The sequence below is a fragment of the Dermochelys coriacea genome, chromosome 8 (genome assembly GCF_009764565.3).
Source record: "Dermochelys coriacea isolate rDerCor1 chromosome 8, rDerCor1.pri.v4, whole genome shotgun sequence".
Taxonomy (NCBI): Eukaryota; Metazoa; Chordata; order Testudines; family Dermochelyidae; genus Dermochelys; species Dermochelys coriacea.
Window position 1 is genome coordinate 32,504,813 of NC_050075.1, and position 27,615 is coordinate 32,532,427.

At 40.3% G+C, this 27,615-nt stretch overlaps 1 protein-coding gene across 6 annotated transcripts in view; it reads left to right on the top strand.

The window, feature by feature from the left end:
• Positions 1-27,615, top strand: part of KCNIP1 (potassium voltage-gated channel interacting protein 1) — an 831,960-nt gene that overhangs the window by 762,291 nt on the left and 42,054 nt on the right. The window contains exon 2 of one of the 6 annotated variants that reach the window (XM_043491021.1): positions 14,476-14,508. The exons of the other annotated variants lie outside the window; for them this stretch is intronic. Coding sequence (XP_043346956.1) covers positions 14,476-14,508 — 33 coding nt within the window. The remainder of the gene's footprint in view (positions 1-14,475; positions 14,509-27,615) is intronic. 6 annotated transcript variants of the gene reach the window in all.

A 27,615-nucleotide genomic window follows, 5' to 3' on the forward strand; every position in this document is an offset into this window, starting at 1 on the left:
AAGCAGGTTCAGTTTTTAAAAAGATACATTTCTATTGTCTCCACCCTAGACTTTTTTTCTGGGCTGGCTCATACCATTCTCCAGGCCACTATGGTTACAAGAGCAATCATGCACAGGCTGCTTGGCCTATACTACAGCACTCAGAGCTAGATTGACTCTGCAGTGGACCTTGCCCATCACACCACTGACAAGATGATGTGGAAACAGGAGGTTATTCTATGGCAGCAACAGGAGGATACTCTGCAAAGGTGACAGCAGGATGAGGCAGAAGAACAAGAGGACACTGATGTGTTGGAACAAGAGGACCAGTTCCTGGATTAGCTACAAAGCATTCATTACCATTTCTGCACCTGGGAAACCAGTATGGACTGTGGTGGGGCAGAGCTGGGATGACCAGCAGCATTCAGAGAACTTCAGAATAGGAAGGGCTATCTTTCTTGTGATGTATGCAGAACTGATGTAGCATTCTCTGGAGGTATCCCAGAGCTTGAGAAACAGCATACCATTTTGCAGTGCTCCATACTCATGGAGAAATGGGTTGCCATTGTCATCTGGAAGCTGGTCATCCCAGAATGTTACCAGTCTGCAGCCAAACAATTTGGTGTTGGGTGATCAACTTCTTGGGGCCATTTTCATGCAGGCCTATCAAGGCATTGATAAGGTGCTATGTAACCAGACCATGAAGCTGGGTAATGCTCAGGAGATTATTGACAGCTTTGCATGCATGAGTTTCCCATAATCTAATGGGGCAATTGATGGAACATGTGCCATCATTTTCACACACACACACCAACAGGGTGCAGAATTTATTTCTACATGGTGCTCCAAGGACTGGTGGACCAATGCGGCAGGTTTACAGACCTGAATCCAGGGTGGTCAGGAGAGTCCATGAGGCTGGGGACTTTCAGAATTTTTGGTAATATTTAAATTAAAGGAAACAGGACTTTTTGCCCCCCAGAGCATGGTGGACATTAATAGTGTGGAGGTTGGTCCAGTTATTCTGGGGGACCTGGCTTATCCCCAATGCTGTAACTAATGAAACCATATACAGGCCACATGCACAGAAGGAACATTTTAACTGTTGCCTGAGTAGTCAGTGTGCATTTGGCCATTTGAAAGGCTGGTGATACTGTTTATGGAATAGGTTTGAAGCCGCAGAAAGAGTTTCTAACCGTTATAACTGCACATTGTGTTTTGTGCTGTATTTGTGAGAGCAAGGGGGGAAAAGCCTAACTGAGGTGCAGAGACTTGATCGGAGGTTCATGCAGCTAGCAAGGCATCCCAGAGAGAACACAAACACCCGTGAGAATGTTGTCAAGGATGCCTGCTGTTTGTGTTTTGAGTCACATGCTTGAGCATGTTAGCCCATCAGGATGATGGGGGGCTGGGAGGGAGATGTTGCCAGCACTGGGACATTGAGTGTGGGTGGCTGAAGTTTAACATTCCCTAGGTGCTTTGGTAAACTCTATGAATTATTGTAGCTTTATTTAAAAGATTTTCTGTGTTAAATACAAAGATGACTCATAATGGATATATTGTAATGGCTTTGTTATGAAAGCAGAATACCCAATAACAGAGTTTAAATGAAACCAATAGAAAAAAAATTCTATGTAATTGGAAATACATTTAACTAACCATTCTTCTTAAGTAATGAACTTTACACAAACCTTTAATTACAGCAACAGTGCAAACAAAACTCAAAGTGCAATGGTAAGAACATTTCAAATATAACAATTTGGAGAGCATGCATAAAGTTAAAGGCAAGTATACGTCTTGGCTCAATCTCTTCTTGTCCACATACGTTCTGAGGTTGAGTGCCTTGGTTCAAAATTCTCAGGGGCATTGCTGGGCTCCAAAGAGCTGAATCCCAAATGAAAGTGTCCAGAGGTTGGATCTGAGTGGTAAATGGGAGCCTCTAGGAGCAGTGCTGCTGGATGCGGAAAAGTTAGGGGTTCCTGCTGGTCCCATTAGGCAGCATTGTCCAAGGCTGTAGAACATGTCTGGGTCTCAAATTATGAGCCTGCAGGGACTGCTGGCCTCCCAGGGGCATGTTTTGTGGGAGGACATTCTAATTCAGTGTAGCATCCATACATTGCCTCTGCATCTCTGTCTTTTTCCATGCTCTTTTTCACCATGATTGTGCTGTCCTGGGCCAAAGCCACGCTTTCCCTGGGCTCTGTCTTTGATCTGCCATGATCTCCTAGATAGCTCTAATTCTTTCTTCATCTGAATGCTCATGTATAGCCTCCACTTCTCAGCCAACTTGCTTTTCCTGTATTATCTGCCATGACTTCTGCAAAAATCTTGTCCCGAGTCTTCCTTTTGCTCCTCCTCGGGTTAGCCAGCTTGTCAGCAGTACACAGAAGCCCTGTCTTTGTTGGTCTAGCTATTGAAGATGCTGTATCTGTGGGAGTGGCGGGGGAGGGGGGAGGGGGGCGGGGGGGAACAGTGACTTATTGTTCATACCCCAGACAAGTCATAATAACTTTCTTTAGTAGTATATGTGACCTTACCTCCCCGAAACTCATTCTCATTCTTGGGGGAAACTCAGAAATGTTAAGTGGTCTGCATGTGCAGAGCATGCTTGGTACATTTGCCTTTCAGTTTGCTGTAAATGCTTTTGTGCTTCTGGAGGGAGGTGGAGTGGTTGGAACTATGATCCAGGTTTGGTTCTGCAGTTTTGTTTGTGCCCTGGAGGTTCTATTGTGGTGTCAGAAGTGTAAAGGGGGGATTACGGAGGGCAATCTGGATAGTAATCCCTTCTACATCCTCTTTAGACTATCATCACTGTTGATGATAGTACACTGAGTTGGGTGAATAGGAGGTAGAGCAGCGGTTCTCAAACTGTGGGTCAGGACCCCAGAGTGGGACTTGCTGGGGCGCAGGGTTGAAGCCAAAGACTTAGCCGGGGTGGCAGGGCTCAGCTTACAGCCTCCTCTCCCCCGGGGCTGAAGCCCTTGGGGTTTGGCTTTGGTCCCCCCACCCAGGGCGGCAGGGCTCAGGCTTCGGCTTTGGCCCACCGGCTCGGGATGTCAGGGTTTGGGTGGGCTTAGGCTTCAGTCCCCCGTCCTGGGGTCTTGTAGTAATTTTTGTTGTCAGAAGGGGGTCACAGCGCAATGAAGTTTGAGAAGCCCTGAGGTAGATAATGGCCATTCAAAAAGGCAATGGGCAGGCCATCGAGATGCACTCTGAATTTATTCACCAGAAGCAGGGCAGGAGTGGAAGAGGTTTGCAAGCTATACTGGGGCCAGGAGTGCGCAGCTGTTAGCTATAATGTGTGAAACAGAATCGAGCTATTTCTCAGTATTACTTTTTGCTATATCTCCTGCCCAGACATTGAGAAGTGCAGAAAAAAATAGATAGGCTCCTACAGTAATTGTCAACTACAATGCATATCGTAGGGCATTTGTACCTCCGCAGGGACCAGCATTGTTTGTGCCTTGACTAGACATGCTGTGTGTACTCAGACCTCATGTAAATGATGAAAACTAACCACATCCTGTAAGCACATCTCAAGAAATGTTCAATGTTACATGTTTTCAGATGAGGGGGACACAGGTCTGAACATCATTTGTCATATATGCCTAGGGGGAATTCTACACCAAAAAATTAAAATTCTGCACACAATATTTTAAAATTCTGCAAAATTGTGCAAATTTTGTCAAAAAAACACAATAAAATCATGCCAGTTTCAAATATTTATTTTTTTTAATTCAGAATACCTGTCAGCCAGTATTTCTGTAACAATGCAGGCACACACACAAATTCCCTCAGGAGCAGAGAGTTAAAGAAAGCCCTAGGACAACCCAGTTCCTGTTTCTGCCCTCATCCCCCTAAAGCTCAACTGGGGTGGGGGGCAGACACACCCCCTCCTAACCCTAAAACCCAGCTGCGGACCCTTCTCTGTCCCCCACCCCCAGCCCAGACACTCATACCCCAACCCTCCTACAGTCTAGGGATCCAGAGGGAGAAACAACCTGATGCTGGGTCTTGGGCTTGCATGGAGTTTCCTGGGCACCACCACCTCCTTCCCTCAGGGCGTACTGGAAATTGGAGCTTCTGGGAACCCTCCAGCTCCCTCAGCTTCCCACCGCAGTGTCTTCTACTTGCGAGCTGGGATCTGTCAGGTCCAGCAGCCCCTAGTGGAGGCCAACATCTCCACATCCCATTTCTGTGGGGGGAAAAGGAAATTCTGTGCATATAACATTTCTGCAAAATTCTGAGTTGTGCAGTGGTGCAGAATTCCCCCAGGAGTTGATACTAGCTGGGCACACTGGAAATGTCTAGATAAGTGAATGGATACATGTAAGTATTCCTACTACATTTACATGGAAATAGAGGGTGGTATATCTCCAAATAACCTAAGTAAGTCTGATCAAATGTTTGTGTTATGCTAATATTAGATTCAAAAGAGATTTCTTTCAAAGAACAATAGCAGCCAGTGTATTATGACTCCTTAGCAATGAATTCTGAAATGTGAAAAAAGAATCTACTGCAGCTCTTCAAACTGGGTCACCATGATTATTTTAGTTTAATCAAATCCATACTTGGCTTTAGCACTATTAATTAGTCATCTGATTCCCACCTCATTAATTAGTATTATTAGATCAATTCCTAAATGTACTGTAAACAGCAATCCAAGAGCTGATTAGGAGAAACTATCAAGTGTTTTAAGCACTGAATTGATTTCTACATTCCAATTTAGGTTTTGAAAAAATGCATATCACAGGAACCCTTGCTGTAATGGATGGTGCTTTGTCCTACAAAGTGGTAACTAAGGTACAGAATTACCCATTTGGAATGAAGGAAGATTTATTTGCACTGGTTATGTGAGTGCCAGCAAAGCTGTAGGGGATTTCTATGGGACAGCTCTGAATGTACATATGAGGTCTGATAAGGCTGGCGAAGCTCTGATGTATCTCAAAGTGTGTAAGCATTATTATTTTCATTAAACCAATAAAGATTTACAAAATGTCCTTTGATCAGTTCCTGATCTGTTGAAGTGCTGCAGAGATAGTTCATTCACAGCTGTGTTGAAAGGGACTCCACCAGACTTTGGATATCTTGAAATAGCTCTTTTAGACTTAATGTTACTTTGAGAAATCAGTCAGGTCTGGTGTTATGTTTTTGGGGTGCAACCCAGATCAGTAAGAGGTAGTGTCATGGCTTCTCCTGTAACCCCGAGTGCCCTAAAATGCTCTGCTGCTATAGTTGCCTGTCTGGAATCTCCCAGCCATCATACAATCATGCACTGAATGTCTGTGTGTTAAGCAACTTTGGTTCAACAACTTTGACTCCAGCAGTCTGTTTGTTACATGACAACCACACTCCGGTCTTCACCAGCCTTGGAGTTACTACTAGTCAAGTAACCCCAACACACAACCCAGGCATGAATTTCCCCTGAAATGTGCAGCCTTCTCCTGAAACATTTAGAGAAGTAATAAGGTCCATGGTTCCTTTCAAGAGATAAATACACAGCAGTTTGTTTCTTTAACTGGAACAAAGACAGCACAAGTTGGTTTAGATTAAAAGTGGAACAAGTTTATAAACAAGAGAGGGGTTTTAAGTGAGTTAAGTATAAGGGATAAAGTCAGAAACGGTTACAAGCAAATAAAAGTGAAAAGGATTTCTAGAGACTGACTTAACAAAACTAAAAATGAAGGCCAGCTCTTTGCGGGGGAGGGGTTACTTAAAAAGCAGCAGCTTTAGTTTGGAAAATAAACATCTGGAAATAAATGTAAGATTCTTACCCACCTCCTTCCAGCAAGATGCTGGTCACACCCTAGGTCAGGATCTCCCACAAAGTCCAAAGTGCTTGGTTTCTTTGTCTTCTTGGGTGAAAGATGATTTGGGGTTTTTTGCCCCTCTCTTTTATTGTCCAGTGAACCTTTCAAATGGATTGTTCTGTTCCCCCAGATAAAGTTCATTAGTTCATGCTGAGTAAAAGAGGCAGGAGGTCTGGAAGATAAGGCTCCCTACTGGTTCTTTACCCTCTAGTGGTTGTTACTATGCCAATTATCTCTGTCTGCTGCAATCTGTGATACAAATGAATAGCCCATTGAATTTGGACACACCTGGTTTGAGGTGTCCACCTCTTTCCTTTGTTTGGAGAAAACCTGTTTATCAACTCCCCTTGACATGCCTGGCTTAAACATCTTTTAGTCACAGACTTTAAAGCATAATATTAGTGAGTATCCATAATTTCACTTGTAGCATTTCACTTCATCGAGCTTATGCTCAAATAAATGTGTTAGTCTCTAAGGTGCCACAAGTACTCCTTTTCTTTTTGCGAGTACAGACTAACACGGCTGCTACTCTGAAACTTGTAGCATTGTTATATATATATATATTATAATATATAACAATGATATTATTGACTTAGTTTTCAAATACCTCACAAGCCATATTTTGTACAAAGAAATCATTGCAGTAGTGCATAAGGTGTGAATACAGGAATGCCTAGGGTCACACCTGATCTACACTTAAAAATTACATTATCCTAGCTATGTTTCAGAGTAGCAGCCCTAGCTATGTCACTCAGGGCTGTGAAAAATTTTGTGCACTGATCACTGTAGTTAGATCAACCTAACATAAAATGTAGACACGGCTAGGTTGAGAGAACAACTCTTTTGTTGACCTGGAATCCGCCTCTCAGAGAGATTGATTAACTGTATAAAAAGAAAAACCCCTTCTGTCAATGTAGGAAGCATCTGTGCTACTGTGCTACAGCAGCACATCTGCAATGCCATGACTATGCCACTATAGCATAGACATGGCCCTAGGATAATATTGCTGTGGTGACTAGAGGCATGGAAGACGCTATCAGTGCTATCAAACATGGCCCCTGTAGCGTATTCTGTTATTGCGCAAGGGGTAGCCTGCCTTTTTTGGATTTTGAGATCTGTGGTTCATGTCCTGCTAGATGAATTCCCCTTTGTGTATTGCAAAGATGCTTTTTCACATCTAAAGAGCTGATTTACATAAAATATTTTGTGTTTCCTGTGAGGTTCTGCAAAACTCTTAGTGAAGGACAGTATATTCTACTGTTGGTTTCTTTGTTTCACTGTAGGAAAATTTACTTTTGGTGAATGCTGCTGTTTACACCAATAGCATGCTGCAAGTATTTCCAGACTGGAACTTTTTCAGGGTCCCAGGGAAAATTAAACTGCATTGCTGCCCAGCTGAGACACCCATTTGAAGTGAAGCCTCATTACTGAAGGCCTAGTACAGGCAGTATAAAATGAAGACAGTTCTTTTATTTTATTTTTTATTGGGGGGGGGCAGAGAGAATTACTTAAAAAGAACCCGCTTTAGTTTGAAAAATATATAGCAAATATTCATCATAGTACACACAGAACTCCTAAAATCAAGCTGTAAAACATTAACACCACCAAACATGATTATAATTGCCAAATATCCATTGTCTACCCAGAAAAAGACTTCAAGTCACATAAATAATTTGATTAGTTAAAACTGCACTTCATATAAAATAACACAAGAGGTTTATTTTAAACTTAACACTGTTAATAAAAAGGTACACTGATGCATAATATTTTATGTATAGCAATTGTACATTGATTTTAGCAAGAAAGCTGATGTTGATAAAGATGAATACATCAAGGTTAAAAAAGAGAGTATTTTGAATCCCACTCTGAAGCTATATTAGTATCTAGATAATATAGGCATGCCCTGCTGAGACTCGCTTGACGGAGACTATATGAAACCACTCCTTATCCCATCTCCTCCCTGTCATTCTCAACAGTCTGTCTGGAACAAAAGGGTTCTCAGCTCTATAAGTTGTGTTCTGAACTTGGAGGGTGTCACTGTTCAGGATGGTGAACATCAGTATGGTCTGGACAGAAATGTAGCCATTGGGAAGATAGCCACCTTCACAATAGTATAAAAAAAGTTGTTATGGCCCAGCTGGATTAACAAACTGAATATCTATCAGATACTGTAAAGTGGGCACTCCTGAATGGATGAAATGTGTCTCTGTTTCTTCACCCACATCCTGGGACTGGGTACACCATCCCTCACACCAACCCTGTAGAAATTATCGAGCTTGAGAGCAAGATTTTCAAACTAATGAATTTGGGTGCTCAACTTGAGAAGACTTTAAAGGCTTTGATTTTTAGAAAGCACTGAGCCACCTGCCCTCTAAAGATCAGACCCCCTTTAAGGTATTGCAAGTTTGGAGACCCAAATCACTCGTGGCTTTGGCAAATGTGCGCCCAGGATCTGTATATTGCTTTTCCACAGAGCCACCTTTAAAAGGAAGTTTAAGGCTGCTGAGGCTACTCTTCCAGGGAATGGGGCTCATGGAGTTGGTATGGAAGCACAAAACCTCTGATCAGATGCCCTTTGAATGATTTGAGGATGGGAAATAAGGGGCTGTGTGTCATATTTACTCCATGATGGTTCTGGAAGGATGCTGCACTTTCTCACATGTGAGAAGGTCCTGTAGCCTGTAGAAAGAACAACACTCATAAGGTTTGCAGCTGAGGCAAAAGTTGGAAAAACTAATAATTATTATGGACCCACTCTCACATTGCTTACTGAAATGGAACACCCAATGAGCGTCAGGTGTTGGATCTAGCCCAAAATGTAGTGTGTTCTTCAGAGTCCCATATGGACCTTTCTGTTGATCTCTGTAGAGCATCCAGCTTAGTGATTGATTAACATTTGGAGGAGAGACATAGGTTAGCCCATCAATATCTAAGAGAAGAGAGAACCGTCTCAGAACATTAGTGAATCCACACAAGAAACCTCACCACAAATATTAGCCATCCAACAATTAATTTGAAGTTTTCCTAGGCTCTAGACAGTCTTCATTTTGACACAGTTTGAAGCTCTCCATTTAACCCACTAGAATTCAGTGTCTTTATTTTATTCTCTTCCCCTTTCATGGTCTAAATTACAAAATTTTAGTAATCAAATATACTTTGTGCTTCAATATCTCAGAGCAGAGATTGACAGTCCTGCTGCGTAAAAATGGGGATCAACACAGGATATTTTAACTGCCTTCTTTCTTATTGCTCTTTGATGTTCATTTAGTCTTTGCTTCATTTGCCTAATTGTCTTTCTAAGCCATGGGGGATATTTCAAAAAGTAAACCATGGTGGGTAGATGAACAAATAATCAAACTCTTTGGTTCAAAAGATGGCTTGCAATGATAAACAGATCCCCAGAGTCACTTGTTGGGGATAATTTTTACACCCTATTGCTGTAATTAAGAAAGGATCCAGACTACATATGCAGAAATTTTCCTACAATGGTCAGTTTTGCTGGGTTGCAATACATGAAGCACCCAGGGATTGGAACTTCCCTTGAGTTTGTCTTAGCCAGAAAACCCACTGAAAGACACTGTATCTGCAAAACTATTAGTAATGTTTCTGAATGACAATTAAGTCCCATAAGATAAATATTAATCAGTATTTTCCTGCATTTTTGTGTTTGTTACTCTATTACCTACCTTTTTGAAGGAGATCTTACTACTCAGTCATACCAACAGTTATGCTCAAGGTCATGGCAACTACTAGAATGAAGTTAGAGCAACTACAGAGACTGCTGTAATTTACTGCAGTTTGGCATGGCCATCAACGAACTAATCCACAGCACAGAATAGTTGGAAGCATAAAGCACTTTGGCCGCTTCCCCCAACAGTACCTCCTCTTCCTCCTTGACCACTTTCTCAGCATGTCCATAGACTGTGAGTTATGCAGGGCTGCCGTTACACTGTTCTTGCACTGGGAGAGTTCCGAGTACCACACTAGCTCTGTGGCCTCTTTTGGATGGCTGAGCCACTGTAAAGGGGCCAGTGATTCCAGAACCAGGCCCAATAGGCTTGATTATGATATAAATCTACTGGAGTCACTGGGGCTACACCAATGTGAAACTGGTGGGAATGTTAAATCAGACCTAATGTTCTATTAACTTGTGGATACCATAACTCTTATAAAAAAGAACTGTTCTCTTGTTTTTCACCCATTACTTCATCAGACCACTGAGACTTAGTGGTTTTTATCAGGTAGAAATAACATGTGAAGTGGTGTTCTTGAAAGTCAGACCCCATTTCACATCACTCACTAATAGTTAGCTTACAGGCATTACCTAGCTGGGCTGGACTTGATAAATTAGAGACAAATTGCAGCCTCCCAGAGCCAGCAAGTACCCCAGTTGTGAAAAGGTTTCTACTTATACCAATCTACATCCTAAAAAGAACATTGTCTTGGAGATGGCAGTGCTTAAGAGCTTTATATAATTACACAAATTTTTATTTTTGCTAGGGACTCCATATGGCGCCCTAAGGTATAAACTTGTACCATGCTAAAACAATATAAACTTGGGGAAATTATCCTTTAAGATCTAGGTAAAAAGCACAATGTTGAATTATTTTCTTAACGCTACCCTGTGTCAATCTGAGCTACCTTCGGTGCAGAGAGATGCATAAAATTGAATTGAAGATGTGATGCAGAATGTATTCAGCTTTTCACTTTAACAGACTGAAACTAAAGGTGCTGCTAGATTCTGTGGTCTGTGAAATACGGATATTGTAGGAAATACATTAGCTTAATAAACCATGCAAAAATTATTCAACTGTGTAGAGAGCTGTGATGTAAATGTTCATTTTTATTTCATTTTTACTGAGACTGGTGTGGTGCCAAATGGCATTGCATCATTTTGTTTCAATATACAAAGTGTGCTGTCCCTGTTTGAAAGACAGGGACACAATCAAAAGCGTTTAGGGCTTCTATTATCATTGATAGTGTACACTGATACTGTTGTGACTCTGCAGGCAAAGTCAAACATATTTAAATAATACAGGGAAACACTGAGAAATGGGACATTTTCATTCTACCCCATTCTCAAGATACTTCAAAACAAAATAGGACTGGAAAGGCGGGAGCACTTGAAAAGAATTGTTCACCCACACATATGTTCCTAGTGCAGGATGAGATGGGGCAGTGGCTTAGAGATTGTGATTGCCAAAAGTAAGGTGAGACCCTCATATAATTGCATATCTCCAATCAGTTGTGTCCCCTAGATGTAAATTAATCAAGTTAAAATACTGCCTTATTTTGTTCAACAGAGTATGTAGGTTCCCTTTAATCACTTGTGCAAGCAACAGGGCAGGAACTGTCCATAGCATATAGGAAAGGTGGGTTGCTAACCGAGGGTTTGTCCAGTCCCCACTAAATCAGCTAGTGTGCATCCCTAGAAAATCAGCTAGTGCTGGTAGGCAAATGGCGTATGCTGCATGCATTATTCCTGCTCAGAGAAGCAGCAAAATGCATCACATAGCATGGTTTCCAACTATCTTTGAAAGCTACTGTATCATAAGTAATGAAGTTGTCTGATATTTTATGTTGTGTTGTAACTTCCACAGTTCAGCTGTGCCCTGGAAGCTTTTGCATGGGGGTTCCATGTGTTTGGATCTCCAAAGTGCTGTTATACAAAATGAGCAAAGATAAATTGAAAATCTTTGCAGTTATTCAGGAGATGCATAGAGGCATCCTCCACAGGAGACGAAGTAAGCACATGTATTAGCTAGTCTTTCAGTGGCACCTTGTTACTGTTAGGATGAACTGCTGTAGCTCACAGGTAGTGTTGCAGAATGGAAGTTCAGGATTGGGAATTCTCAGCAAGGATCTTTCTAGTAAGCTGGAAAAAGGCATAAAAAGAGAGATAATGACATCATAACTTGGCCTTTCCCCCCAACTCAACACTGGGAACAATATCTGGAGGACAAAGACTTTGAACTGGGGAACTTTGGTCCCAGGCTGAAAGGTAGTCCCAGCCTGTGTATTGAGGAACTGTAATCTACCTGCTTGTATCATCTGTCACGGTGAGAAAAGCTGTTTGATTCAACTCTTACTTAGACTAAAAGTTTAGGATTTAAAATGAATGTTTACTTTTTATTTTCTTAAGGTAGCTATTCTGGCCTTTATGCCTATCACTTATAATCACTTAAAATTGATCTTTCTATTGTCAATAAACTTATTTTAATGTTTTATCCTTACCAGTGAGTTTGTCTAAAGTGCTTAGCAAATCTCAGTTCAGGTTACAAATGCTTGTGCATGTCTACTTTCCTATGAAGAAGTGGTGAACTAGATAATGAGCTTACACTAGCCAGGCTTCTGACCCAGTGCAAGATGGTACAGTTCCGGTGTGCAAGACTGGGGAATTGAGGGAATTGGCTGGAGCCTCTCTATTGTAGGTTCATTCGTGGCTGGGAGAAGCATTCATGTAACTCAGTTGGGTATGTCCCAAGGGATAAGAAATGGATTCTGATATTTCACATTCAGCTATTTGCATTTGGGTTTCTCAGGAATCTTCTCCTTGTTGGGTGATGTATTGTCTTTGTCTCTGGGTTTTAGGGTTGTTACTTTACACCACTGCTTTCTTTTCATGTTCTTATGAAAACTTTCATGGACATTATCTGCACCTCTGCTGTTTCTCTGAAGGTCCTTTTCAAAACTGTATGTGTTTTTACATCTATTTCCAGAACTTGATTCAATGCCTATGTATGCTACACAATGAAATCTATATGGGGGGGGAGGAGGGAGCGTGTGACGTTACAGACTCAGTTAGCATCAGATTCATTTTTCATCTTGGTGTGTGGTTGGTTTGTTCAGTAGCCCTCACTTTATTTCTTGAGGGGTAAAGCACAGAGAATAATTGAAAATGAGCTGGACTTTGGCAGTTTTTTTCTGAATAGAAAGATATTTATTATACAATTGCAGAAAAATATGTAAAAGTATTAAAAATAATAATTTGTGTTTAAATGAATCAATTAGGTCTAGGTCCAGATACTAAATTATTTCCATCTCTGCAAGCATTAAATATGCAATCACAACTATAATTCTAAAGGCTTTGTCATCTAATCATGTTGTCTGCACCCCAGTCTAGAACTAGCTGAAACCCCATCCATCAAGCTGGGCTCAGGGGAGAGTGAAATAGGAAAGCTTGTGATAATTGCCTAGCTCCCAGCCCCTTTCCTGTAACGGTTCAACAATTGAATAATATATTTGGGCAATATGAATAAAAATGTAAGCTCACCTTTGCCTCGTCGTGGGTCCTTATAATTCCATTTGTCCTGTTGGAAGGGTGGGGATGTCTGCTTGTGTTTTTTACAAGAATTCAATGTTACTACATGAAATTCAGCCTGGCCTAAGGATTTTAGGGGCAGATCTTCAGCTCATGCAAGTTCATCAATGGAGCTATGAGAACAGTAAGGGCAGGCACAGATGTGCCGTAGCAGCACCGGCTCCCTTCACACACACTTCCTTGCCCATACAGCTGACCTGCAGGGCTGCTCCCATAGGGATGAGCATGTGTGGTTTGGTGTCTATGGCCCATTTGATCTTTGGCCTCAAACTGGCAAGGGAATTCTTACCTAACTCAGATATAATACAGATGGTGACACATTCACGTATCAGCAGGGGCTGAGCAAGTTGTGCTCATTTGTGAATTCTGTTAGTCTTTTAGTTAGGAGATCCTTCTGGTGGTGCACAGTGATTGGCCAGGAAGAGATCAGGTGTTCGGAACTGGAGAATGTGATGAAGGGGAACGTAGGAAAGCACTGCATACAATTTAGGTATTTTTGTCTGGCACTAACTAAATGGAAGCTAAGAAAACAAATGGAAGCTGAACTGACCCAGTGGTAGGAGCTTCACAGCATGGAATGAAGGCCAGGAAACTTGTGCACATTGATATACTGAGAAATGCTCTAAAGATCTATGTGACTCTTCATAAATGGTTGCAGACCAAATCGAAGGAAAGAGAGACTGAGAAAGAGTGGAACTAAATACAGTTCTAAAACAAACAAAAAAAGCCAACCTAACTCTTTTTTTTTTTAAAACCTAATTTACTAATAACACTTCCTCCCCAGGTGCATGAGAGTTGCATCAAATTACTGTGCTGCAAGTGTGGTGACTCTGAACAGGCCACCAGCCCCATGGACTTTGTTATTCCTCCACTAACTGATTTTCATTTCTACAGACAAAGAGGTATTCTGCCCAGGATGAGGCAGAAGAAGATGCAAGGCTCCCACCACTGGGAAAAGGGAGCCCTTCTGTCCAAACTTTTAAGGTTGCATGAGGGAGAGGATTTGCTCTCAGAAGCGCTCAGTATCAGAACGTATTGCTCCTTCGGTGTCATGTTGCATCCCCACCTCATTGATCTCTGCCACTGATCACATCGTTGCATGACCATTGCACATCTTCCTTCATGCAATGTCCTGTGTTTCATTGTCATACAAGGGAGAGGGAACCCTGACTTCCTTAACTGCCCTTCTGCATAAGAGAGAGAAGCAACGGATTGAGATACGGCACATCCAAATAAGAACCAGAAGATCCCGGATCTCTTTTAAGAGCCCATCCAGCTTCACTTAAAAAAAGAAAAATAAAAAACAAGACAATAGTGTATATGGTTTTAATTTTATTTTTGTTAAATTTTTTTCTTACTTTTTCCTAGACTTCGCCCGATGGTCTTACCTGTCTCAGAGAGGTAAAATTTAAACCAATTTGACTATCTTGGTCATATAACTTTCAAAGGAAACAGTTTCCTAAGCAAGAGCAAGGTACTTGATCAGCTCTGCTCCCCTTTCACATGCTTGTTAGCAAATGAAGTAAAGGTGGTTGAAGCTTACCTACCTCCCAGGGTATATTTTCAGGTTGCGCAATTCCCCGTACCTGGGTAAGAAGTGTCCTGTGTGTAGCCAGAATCTGCAGTCATCCAACATTCTTCTTTCTATTCCATGATTTATTCTTTGATGTGCTGTTCAGCGTTAGATGCAGCAGGTTAGTTCATTTATTTAGGACTTCGTTTGGTACAAGTGGAAACCACCTAAAAATGTGTAGAATAATTCTTCTCCCTGCCCCCTTTCATTCAGACTTACCCTGACTTTCACTTATAATTCACCCTGTGGAAAGAAGCTGGGAATTTAGAAGAAAGGCAGAGAAGAACATAAGGTCTTGATCCAAAACCCACTGGAATCAATGGGAGGACTCATACTGATCTCGATGATCTTGGGAATGCATAGAGTGAATACAGAAAGCGTATAAAATAATTTCAGAGCACCTTCCACAGTTCAAAATGTGGAGAGAACAAGTGTCTGAATCATTCCAGCTCTCCTGCATATAAAAGAATTAAATGTACCAAAAGGAAATAGAAGGCAAAGTGTTTGTGAATAAGATAAGTTTACATGGGTCATTGCAAGTATAAGCAAAAGGATTCCCAGACTGTATTTTCCTATGTTCTATGTCACATTTTAATACAGCCTTTCTCCACAGTTGCGTTTCACCAAGGCTTTTCAACAGGCATAATATGCTCATTAAGCTTAACTGTTTGGGTAATTAATTTCAGTGCTGTTGATTTAGTGGGGAAAATGAAGCTGAAATGATCTTTGATGTTTCCAAGAAACGGGGTGGATATTGAGAGGCCAATGTAGAAACAAAAAGGAATTAGAGTCTCTTTGGTATAGAAATTAATCTCTCCAACCAGGCAATAATAACGATTTATTAATAAATTACAGTTCAACTTTAATTAAATATGTTTCATATTAAATTTATATTTTAGTGGGTACTTGAGGCAATTTTTTAATTAACATTTACCATGAGGAAATACTACTTAACCCTTTCCAGGTTGTGTGATATATCAATATGACTTCCTAATCCGTCACCTAAACTGGAAGTCTGGAAAACATCATAGTTTGTTGACTTCCATGGGAATAGGATCGAGCCCATAGCTGACACCCAATCTAGTTCTGCAAGCATATCCAATTTTACGTGTTTGCCAGATCAAGCCAAAAACTGAGGGTTGACCGCACAACAAGTTAGTGTGCAGCAAGCCAAGGTATGAATCTACAGCATACTAGCTTGCCATGCAGTCCCTGCTACCGCATACTGAAAACTCTGGAGTGCACTTTGATGTACTGCTCTTTGAAATGGGAGTAACTCAAAGTGGATTACAGAACTTTTAGTGTGCCTGAAGCAGGGTCCACAGAGTGAGTTTCTGTGCAGCAAGCTAGTGTGCTGTAGACTATCACCCTCACTTGCTACAACTAACTCGCCATGTAGATAAGCCCCAAGGCTCACTTCTTCTATTTATGCAAACACTTACTACTGGGTGTAGAGCTTATTAATGTTGGAACCTCACTTAACTTCAGTGAGACCACTCATTGGGGTTCTGAAACCATACATTTCAAATTTCTTTACAAAGGAACATATCATTATCACCATTTTTTCTGATGGGGAAACTAAGGTGACATGTCTTGACCTAGGTTATGTACCCAGATCAGCAGTAGAGCTGTGTTTGATGCTCAAGAGAGTACTGCTTCACAAGAGTTTACTGACTGTGGCATGGCTTGAAACATCTTTATTCAACATTTTGCACTATTAGGGACAATCACTCGGTCACTTATTTTGGTTGGTTACAGTGAGCATGGCAGGAGGCTGTTTATACAACCCGTTGTGACACTGTATCTGAGTCTAACATTTTCCACATGCCACATGATGTTGTTGCTGATTTCATCTGAGGAGACTGATGGGTCTATTTATTTATTGAGTGTATCTTTACCCAGAACATTGATTAGGCATTCTTTTATAGTTTGCAAAATAAATAAATAAATATACTTGAATATTTAATCCCAACAGAGTTTCTGAAAGCAGCGGTATTTTATTTTCAGACTGGTGGTATATTATCTGCCCTCTAGTGATAGAAGTAGTGAATTAATGAATGTTTTTCTATTTCATGGAAACTACCTGCCATGAAGAAAAGGAGTACTTGTGGCACCTTAGAGACTAACAAATTTAAAATTTAAATTTGTTAGTCTCTAAGGTGCCACAAGTACTCCTTTTCTACCTGCCATGGTAACTGATTGTTATATTTGACCTAGAAATATGTAGGCAAGTGTCTGATATGCATTACATTTTTAAGAAATTAAAATTAATTAACAAAGGAAATTCAATAAATGGCTTTTTGTCTAATATGACAGTTAAACATTTTTTTTCTTGTAAGACACGATATAGAAGCCTTAATTCCAGTGGCACTGAAAGATTTGTGGGGAGAGATGAAATACTGGACCCACTCCTGCTCACTTGGAAATCAATGGAATTTTTTTCCTTTGGTGTCATTGGGAGCAGGATTGTACCCTTCTGTCAAATCTTGTGTATAAATAGCGAGTTCCATTTGTGCTTGAAAAAATCTTTCCCCCATGATGAAATGATATATTTTGTCAGGATGTGTGTGGATGTGTACATAGGTTGACAATTTGATGTTGTTTTGGCTCTTACAGAAGGAGGCTTAAATTATTCTTTTCTGATACTGGAGATTTACAAAAACGTAAATTCCATTCAGTGTTGTTTACAAAGGTGAAATTCACTTTGAGAGACTCATTTTCAAGGGGATCTAGGTAAGAAAATGTTCAAATTTTAAAGGTAACAAAGGTATCATTAGAATAAATATAGGGTATTATAAATCAGATCTGAAAAACAAACCCTGTTAAATAATTTCCAAACTGCGTGTGTAGTTAAAATATCATGTTTGATCTATTTTAAGGAAAACTCCATCTCCATTCTCAAGCAAACAGCAAAAGCAATAGAATGCAATAATCTTCACCAGCAGCAAACCATAAAACATTCATGCTTATGTAACTGTGTCAGGGTTTTTATTCTTTTTAAAGTAAAGCCACTATTTATTCAGTTTGATTTATGACAAAATACATATGCCAAAAATTACAGTCTTGATAAGTAAGAAAATCTCCTCTTACCCCCATCCACCAGGCTAATAATGCCCTCTCTTGTCTCTTACAGACAAAGGCCTGAAAAAACCTGTAAGTTTTCCAATATGCCCTTAAGGTCAGTAGGCTTTGGCTCCTTTCCATTAAGAGAAAAGCAAATTCCAAAGTGGAAGGTACTGCTGCCAATCCCACCTGTTTAAACCAGTTTGCTTGTAGCAGCTGAAGTAAGTTAAGGTGCTGAAGCTATGGAATGGCATGAGGATCTTTCAAGGTTACAGGACTCCGACCAATTTGATCTGTATTCATCAAAAACACTAACGAATTACATCCAGAAACATAACTAAGAAAACATAACCTAGATAGAGCTACTATAATGCAGGTGCATAACTGGTTGGAAAACTACTCCCAAAGAGTAGTTATCATCGGTTCACAGTCCAGCTGGAAGGGCATAACAAAAGGGGTCCCACAGGGATCAGTTCTGGGTCCGGTTCTGCTCAATATCTTCATCATTGATTTAGATAATAGCATAGAGACTACGCTTATAAAGTTTGTGACAATACCAACCTGGAAGGGATTGCAAGTGCTTTGGAGAATAATTCGAAATGATCTGGACAAACTGGAGAAATGTTCTGAAGTAAATAGGATGAAATTCAATAAGGACAAATGCAAAGTACTCTATTTAGGAAGGAACAATCAGCCACACACATACAAAATGGAAAATGACTGCCTAGGAAGGAGTACTGCAGAAAGGGATCTGGGCATCATAGTGGACCACAAGCTAAATATGAGTCAACAGTGTAACACTGTTGCAAGAAATGCAAATATCATTCTGGGATATATTAACAGGAGTGTTGTAAGCAAGACACGAGAAGTAATTATTCTGCACTACTCTGTACTAACAAGGCCTCAGCTGGAATATTGTGTCCACTTCTGGGTGCCACATTTCAGGAAAGATGTGGACAAATTGGAGAAAGTCCAGAGGTAAGCAACACAAATAATAAAAGATCTAGAAAACATGACCTATGAGGAAAGATGGACAAAAGTGGATTTGCTCAGTCTGGAGAAGAGAAGACTGGGGGAGGGGGGGAGAGAGAAGTTTTCAAGTACATAAAAGGTTGTTACAAGGAGAAGGGAGAAAATTGTTCTCTTTAATCTCTGAGGATAGGACAAGAAGCAATGGGCTTAAATTGCAGCAAAGTTGGTTTAGGTTGGACATTAGGAAAAACTTCCTAACTGTAAGGGTGGTTAAGCATTAGAACAAATTGCCTAGGGAAGTTGTGGAATCTCCATCATTGGACGTTTTTAAGAACAGGCTAGATAACCACCTGTCAGGAATAGTCTAGTTATTACTTACTCCTGCCTTGAGTGCCAGGGACTCGACTAGATGACCCCCTCAAGGTCCTTTCCAGTCCTACACTCTATGATTCAATAAAGGAACAAATGCAGATCAGAGAGAACAATTGTAATGTCTATTCTCTGCAAGAAGGACTGCTAAGCAAATGGATAATCGCATTGTACACTTGGTGGAGTTTCCAGCTTGTCTTTAGAAATAGCTCCACAGAGAGTCCACTGTAGAAGTGTCAAAGGCACAGATCACTGCTGCAAGATGTAGATCCAAAAGAAAAAGTTAGCAACATTAATCACTATGCACGCATGGGGAAAACATACTGCTTAGTTACTATGGTTGTCTGCATCTCCAGCAGCTGCTGAGAGCCCCAACAAGAACTCCAGGTTGAGTAATTAAGTAAAACTGTCTGTTCAAGGACAACTTGCAAACAGGATAAGAGGCAGATTTCTCTAAATTAAGAATTATTCACCCTGTTGTGTTAGCGTTCACATAAGTAAGTGAGAGACCTGGCTTCCAAACTAAAAACTGGCGGGCTATGTTAGGTAGGCTTCAAACTAGGTTGCAAGGGAGGGAGAGCTTTGATCTTACACCAAATATCTGGTTTATATTTCCAATTATAATGAACAAGATGATCTACAAATAAGATGTCTACAATGAACAGAGAACTACTTTATTGAAGAGCTATAGCTAAACACACATGCAAAGAGCATGATTAGAAGTTATGAATTACAGTGCTGCTGAATTATGATCCACATCTAGCCAGTTTTATTTAAATCTCTATAATGATTCTTACTGATGGAATGTTCATAATGGTGAGTGCAGTAAGTTTTCATGGGCAAAACATAAAAGGAAAGAGGTGATAACGAAGGCAGTAGGAAATGGCATCAATGGAAAACAAAGAAAAGCGCCAGGTTTCAGTTTCAAATGCTTTAGAGTGTCATGACCAACCATGACATTCAGAGTCATAGGGAACAGTACTTTGAGTATTCCTACTTTGGGGTGACACATACAGCTAAACATGGATTCTCAAATAGAAATGTCAGGAACAGGAAGTAGAGGAGAACTATGAGCCAGGAAATAGAAAATCCACACAGAGGAGAACCCATCCAGGATGTATTCTTACCCATAGAGAGGAACTGGCTGAGAATTTGAGAGTGACCACAAATTCCTGTCGACAAACAGTATTAAGAAATGGATTCATTGGGCACTTGAAAGTGTAAGAATTCAGTTGACTATTCTAAGATATCAGAAACCTAGGTCCTCAACAAATACTTATATGTGTGTATATCCCTGAAGCTAAGTACATGTGTAGGTACAAAAATGAAGCAGTGAGGTTCTATAAAAGGACATATTAAATTCCATGAGTAGGGTAGATGATTGGAGCATGTTCAAACAAACATGAGAATTAAATTGCAAGAAAATTTGTTACCATTGAAAAACATGAAACCAAAAGTGGCCAGTATAGCTTCATGAGCAATTATTGAAGACCTGGAAGTACAAAAAAGGGACAAAGTTGGAAGGAAACAGACAAGGTTAGTTAGTTAATCAGGGCTTGTGTAGAAAACATAAGGACTAAAAAAGAAGCAAATTTAGTTAATGCTAACCAAATGAAATAAGGAGAACAAGTAAGGCTTTTACAACTTCCATTTGGAGGGAAAGTAGGCACAATGAGAGAGAGACCACACCAGTGACACGTCCAAAATGGATGAACTACCTGCTTGTTAAAAATCTTATTTTAACCAGAAAAAATAAAAAAGATGTATAGGAAATTAGGAAGAAAGGAAAACTTAGTCGATATAGCTATTGTTCTAAAAATAAGGTATGGGAATGAGTGGGAAAGATGAATAAATCATCAAGTCTGCATATAGATATCTCTGGGCTAACAAAATAATTAGTTAATGACATCATTAAACCACTGGCAATTATTTATTTAAAAGTGCTGAAGAACCAGTGATACACTCGAGGATTGGAAAAGAGCAACTGTGTTACTGAACTTTTTCTTTAAAAAAAAATCACTCCTGGCATTTAGTCTGCTGTAACACAATGGAATAAATATTGAGAGAAAACCCCTTATGAGACACTCGTATGTTCACACATCACTAAAAAGTGAGATTCAGTGTAGGAAAAATGCAGCTTTGCACCTCTGAGGGTCAAAAACACCCAATTTCTATACACAGAGACATACTTGAAAAGCTGAGAGTCTGGAAAAGACTGAGCTGATGTGTGATAGCAGATAGCAAATTGGAGGTGTACATTTAATAAAGACAATGTGATTTTTAGACGATATGCAGGAGCATTGTATCACAAATAAGAATATTGAGATTACCGTGATCAGATTCAGGAAAATGTTGATTAACCCAGAGAGAAATGAAGGAATAAAGGCCTGGAGAAACTGACATAGAAATGAATGAAAAAAACTAAGCAATGACTAAAAAATGCTGTGAAAACACTGTAAGACTTTTGAAGAGTCTAAACAATGAAGGCCAGATTCTGTCCTTGAATACTCATGTGCAGCTTGTTAGGGTTCCGCTGCCCTCCCTGAGTACTTGTCACACAGACAGAAAGCAGAAGGCCAGAGTCCAAAGTGCAGGCAATGCAATGCCTGTTGGAGTTAACAAGAAGCATAACCATAGCTCTGTACACCAGTAGAGCTTTTCCTTTTTCCCTGCTCCTTCTTAGCAGGCTTAATTATACCGGTAGTGCCCGACCCTGTTCCTACCCCTTACGATTTATGGTCATGTTCCGTTTTGGAGGGTCTTGAGTCTGGAGGCTTCAGTACCACCTCTTCTGTACCCCATGAGAGGCATAGGGAGTGAGGTTGTGTCCTGGCCAAGGCTACTTTTTCTTTGGCTTTTTGTGTTTCTCATACCTTGCCCCTCCCAACTGGTTGCTTGACCTTGTCTTGGGAAAGGAGTCAAGGCAGTTGTATATTAATCTCTAACCATATCAACACCAGCAACATTTTAGCTCTATTTCTTATCTTTTTTATTATACTAAAAAACCCATCTTGTTGTAGGCAGAACCAACATACTTCTTTGTTCCTTGTTCACGTATGTTGATAAGGACATAAGGCACAAACAATTATATTTGAAAAACTTCAAAATTCTCTCTCCGGCAAATAAACAGGCCTAAATACTGTGACAGGGTCAGGCAGGATGGCTATAGGAGAGTAATAGAAGGCAGATATATAAGCCCCAGGCTAAGTAGGTCCCTTTTCCCTGAGTAAGGTAACAGGGAAGGTTCCAGAACAATCAGGAACCTTCTGGAGACAATTAAGACAGGCTGATTAGAACACCTGCAGTCAATCAAAAAGCAGCTAGAATCAATTAAGGCAGGCTAATCAGGGCACCTGGGTTTTAAAAAGGAGCTCACTTCAGTTTGTGGCATGCATGTGAGGAGCTGGGAGCAAGAGGCACTAGGAGTTGAGAGTGAGAACGCAGACTGTTGGAGGACTGAGGTGTACAAGCATTATCAGACACCAGGAGGAAGGTCCTATGGTGAGGATAAAGAAGGTGTTGGGAGGAGGCCATGGGGAAGTAGCTCAGGGAGTTGTAGCTGTCACACAGCTGTTCTAGGAGGTACTCTAGACAGCTGCATTCCACAGGGCCCTGGGCTGGAACCTGGAGTAGAGGGCGGTCCCGGGTTCCCCCCAAATCCTCCCAACTCCTGGTCAGACACAGGAGGAATCAACCTGGACTGTGGGTTCAGAAAAACGGCCAAGCTGAAGGCTTCCGTGAAGCTCCAAGGTGAGCAAATCCGCCAATAAGCACAAGACCCACCAAGGTAGAGCAGGAAATTTGTCACAATGCATAAATAAATAAATATAAATTTCACCATCACTAACACAGCTCTCATTGGCTGCCTGCATATAGGTGCACAACACCCCTACAGAGTTTATCTTTAAACAGGGAGAGGAGGAGTTTATAAAGCCACTGGTGGAAATAACTATGAAAAATGGGATCCAACTGAGCAAAGTTCAAATGTAAATATCAGATGTATATAAAAAAAATGCTAATTGTGAGATCCATTGGAATAGTGGGGAATAGTTACTCACACGGGGAACATTTGGAGGCTATGTCATTTTGGTCCTTTAAAAACCATACTGGACAAAGTGATCATGAAACAGCTTTGAAGTGACAAAGGGAAGACAAAATAACACAGTAGGCCTTTTCTGTCTCTGCTGTATACAGTGTGATTCTGTGAAATGACGCTTGTTGTCCTGTCAGAATGACATTTTGTTGGTGTGTAGTAGTAGGATGAACCCAAATGTTCAAATCCTAACCAAAGGAGAAGTGGATTATTATTATTAGGATATACCACAAACTCTGGATTGATTTGCACAAGACCCACCCATTTGCACAAGTTGATTTTACTATGAGAATTACTGTCTGCCATTTTCAGAATGTATGGATTTGAAAATAGTTGATTCTATTTCAGTGTGGCCATTTTCTTGGTCACGTTTGTTTTGGTAAAGTTTCTAAATGTCTCTTGAAGGAAAGGATCATAGAAATTATAGAAATACAGGCCTGAAATGGATCTCAAGAGGTTATCTAGTGCAGGATGAGTAAGTAGAATGTGAAAGGGATAGCTCATACAGTCTTCATCATAGACTTGAGTGATAGATACTGATTCCTGAATGTAGAAAGGAATGTTTTTTTAAAAAGAATGGATTCTTATTTTCCCTAACCTTAGTCCTGGAATTTGTTAAAAAGTAAAAAATTTAGAGAAGTTGAGCAACATAACTGCAGGGGAATGAACTAGCTGACCTCTTGAGGTCCCATCCAGTTCTATGATTTCTTAGCGTAGGGAGTGGAGAAAGTCGCTATATACAGCAAAATCTGCCTGACTTTTAATAATAAAATATCTGTCCTCTGGGACCAAAGGTTGTGAATTGGAAGGAATCTGTGCATTCAGGACAGGCTGAAATAGATGAATGACACTGATATTCCCATTGAATGAGGCTGGGGTTTATCAAAATGTAGCATGTCACTACTGAAATATTGTGTTTACCAAGTATTCTTTGATATGGGAATATTTTAATAGCTGGGATGCTGGTATTCATTCTTCAGTTCATACAAAATATAGCTTCATAAGCAAAAGAAATAAGTTTTTTAATCCCCAGGCCTTTAGACCTTATTCATTTAAAACAAACATGGGGCTGCAAATGGGGAGTTTTGCATAGGTAACGTCTCCCAGATCTTTCCCTTTAATTATTGTTTGTTATTTTTAGAATATGAATACCAAATACTAATTTAGGAAACTGATCGTCTAACAATGGAAAAACCAGTGATACTGTGAATACATAATTTTATAAATGGTATCAGTCTTCCAAAAATAATGAATCAACCTGACAATTGCTTTCCAATGAGCCTGCCTTAAATCTTGCTGAAGTCACTTACAGCTGTGCCAAGGAGTTGTAAAAGGCTACCATCCTGACTTCATAGCATTTTTTCACTTCTTTTGCAAAGATGTAAATGACAACACAAGGTGTGAAACAGCAGGGAGTTGGATCTAGTGAGTCTAACTTCTGTTGCCAGAAAAGTTTATCATTCCTTTGACTTCTAAACATTGTTGTAATTTTTCTCTTTCAGTATTTCTTTTATTATTTTATTGGGAATCAAAATGAGATTTGCAAATGATATTAAGAGTAGGATTTTTTTAGTTTTATTTTTGAGGAAGATTGGCATTAGATTTAGTTTTTATAATTTTCTGGTACATTCCTAGGTCTCCATTAGTTTTGAAAAATAATTTAGGGTACAGTAATTTTATTTATACAGTTCTCTAATATGCTAGGATGCACATCAATTAATTTGTATATTTTCAAATAATGTTTAAAAGAGCACATACTGTTTATAGAGCTGCTCATCCTGTTCCTTTGTCTGATCTAGTGGTCTATAGCACATACCTACTAGTACCCCATCTTGTGATTTATCAGTTAGTATTTTGATCCATAAGCATTCCAGCTTCTGTCCTTCTGAATTGTCAGTAACCTTAAAGCAGACTCTGGAGAACCCAGGTGGGACAAGCATATTCCACAGGTGAGAGCCCCCTGTGGAAAATACCTACAGCCTCTCATTTAAATCAAAGGGCCTGTGTTCAAATACCTCATTGGATGCAGCGCTGCCTGTCACCGAGTAAGATATGCAAGATCTGGGAAATGCAGGAAAAATTATTTTTTAAAAAGTCAAGTTTAAATAGCCGAATCCTTGTGGGGCAAAAGTCGAGTCATATTAATTGTTTGTGCTTATATTCCACTTGCATTTTTCACCTAGCTTCCACAGTGATTGATGCTCTATAAATACCTTAGATTAGATCAAACCAATAGGCAATACTACCAGAATGTTGACCCATGAGAGGTCACAGAAAAGGGTGTGGAAGCTGAGCAGTGCTAAAGGAGATAAGTTCAGAGAATGTGAACTCAGTAAGGGGAAGGGGGAGAGAGAGTGAGCAACGCTTAATCCTAAATATTGCCTTTGTGCTGCACAGTTTATTAAAACATGAGAAGGGAGTGGGATACACAACTGACTGTGACAGGTACAAACTGGTTGATTGTACATAGCAGAAGAGAACCCAGACATGTTTGGGCAGATTGAAAATGTAAAGTTTTTAATTAATTTATTTCAAGGCATATTTACCTTTTTACTCATGAAAAATCATGTTCAGACTAGAGGTGGGTCTCCCTAGGTTGGATCCATTGATGACTGATATTCTCTTTCTTTCTGTTTCCCATTTATCATCTCCTTCCCACTTTAAGACCTTTTTCTCCACCGCACTCTTTTTTTCCCCTCCTTCCCCCCATATTCCACCCTTTCATCTGAAAAAGAAAAGGAGGACTTGTGGCATCTTAGACACTAACAAATTTATTTGAGCATAAGCTTTCATGAGCTACAGCTCACTTCTTCGGATGCATTCAGTGGAAAATACAGTGGGGAGATTTATATACATAGAGAACATGAAACAATGGGTAATCGCCCCACTGTATTTTCCACTGAATGCATCCCATGAAGTGAGCTGTAGCTCACGAAAGCTTATGCTCAAATAAATTTGTTAGTCACTAAAGTGCCAAAAGTACTCCTTTTCTTTTTGCGAATACAGACTAACATGGCAGCTACTGTGAAACCTTTCATCTTAGGACATCTTCCTCCCCACCCATCCTTTTTTCAAAGACCTCTGTCTTTCTCCTCATCTTACAGGCCCTTCTTTTTTCCTTTCTTCTCCATCCCCCTACTCTTCCTTCTAACAGTATCTCTTCCAGACACTCTCCTCTCCGTGGTCTTTAGTGGCGTGTCTTCTTTCTTCTCCTTTCCAGGACTCTGGCTCCCTCTGCTGATGGTCCCAACCCCTCTTTCCCCTTCACCATTTCATCCACTTTTGCAGACCATTGCGCTCTGCTCACAATTTCCTTTCTGCTACTGCCTCTCAGATATGCTCTTCTCAATCTAACTAACCTTATAACTGATTCCCTATGCCTTTACTCCCTGTCAGTCTCTGAGGATCCCTTTGACAAGATGTCTCCCTCTGCTGTAGTGTTACAATTAATATTATCTGAAGCTGAGTGCTAAACATCCCCATTAGACAAATTTTGCAGTTATGTGCAGTGGCATTCATCTTAATTAATCTACACAATCCCATAAAATGATTATCATATTTGGAAGCATACTGGTGACCAGCCTGAAATTTCTTCTGCTGAACACACATTGTGGGGGTGCTGTGGGAGAGGAGGGGAAGTATTTGGCTATTGATTATACATATTTCATAATGACACGGACAGGTAATATGATTGTCAGTCTTCAAATTGTGGTTGACTACTAGATCCATGCAGCATGAATACTGAGTTAACTGTGAAAAGGGAGAAAGAGGAAAACACAGCAGAGATATTCAAATTCCTCTTTTCCAGTCAGGAATAAGAATATTCTAGGTTGTGGCATCTAGTGTCCTGTAGAAATAACTAGTGAGAGGGAGAGTCATGTAGTGCTTTCTATATCGAAATGCACAGTCTCTTTGATATGGCTTTTCAAAGTTCATTCAAGTCCATGCTCTCTCATCTTGGCAAGACTGATTTTACTATTGCTGATGGGTGGGTGAGTGTCAAGTCTGATAGCATTTAAAAACTCCCCACATCAGTTCATTCCACTACCGAGCTATTTGAAGAGTTATACATATACCAAAGTTTAGGCTACATTTTCTTTGCTGTACCTTAAGCCTATTCCTTATCGCCCTGTTTTTATTGACTAGGAGTATGTGTATGTCTCTACTAGAATCACAGGGTGTGATTGTAGCTCAGGTAGACATACCTGAGCTAGCTTTAATCTTGCTAGTTTGGGTCCCAGAACAGTGAAGCTGTGGCAGCATGCAATTAACAGGGGCTACACAAGCCTCTGCAGAACCTTGGGTAATTACTCATGGGGCTAGCTTGCACTGAAGTGTGTGCCACTGCAGCTTCTCTATTCTATGACATGAGCTCACTAGATTAAAGCTAGCTTGGGTATGTCTATGCAAATTGCCATCACGCCCGATAATTCCAGTA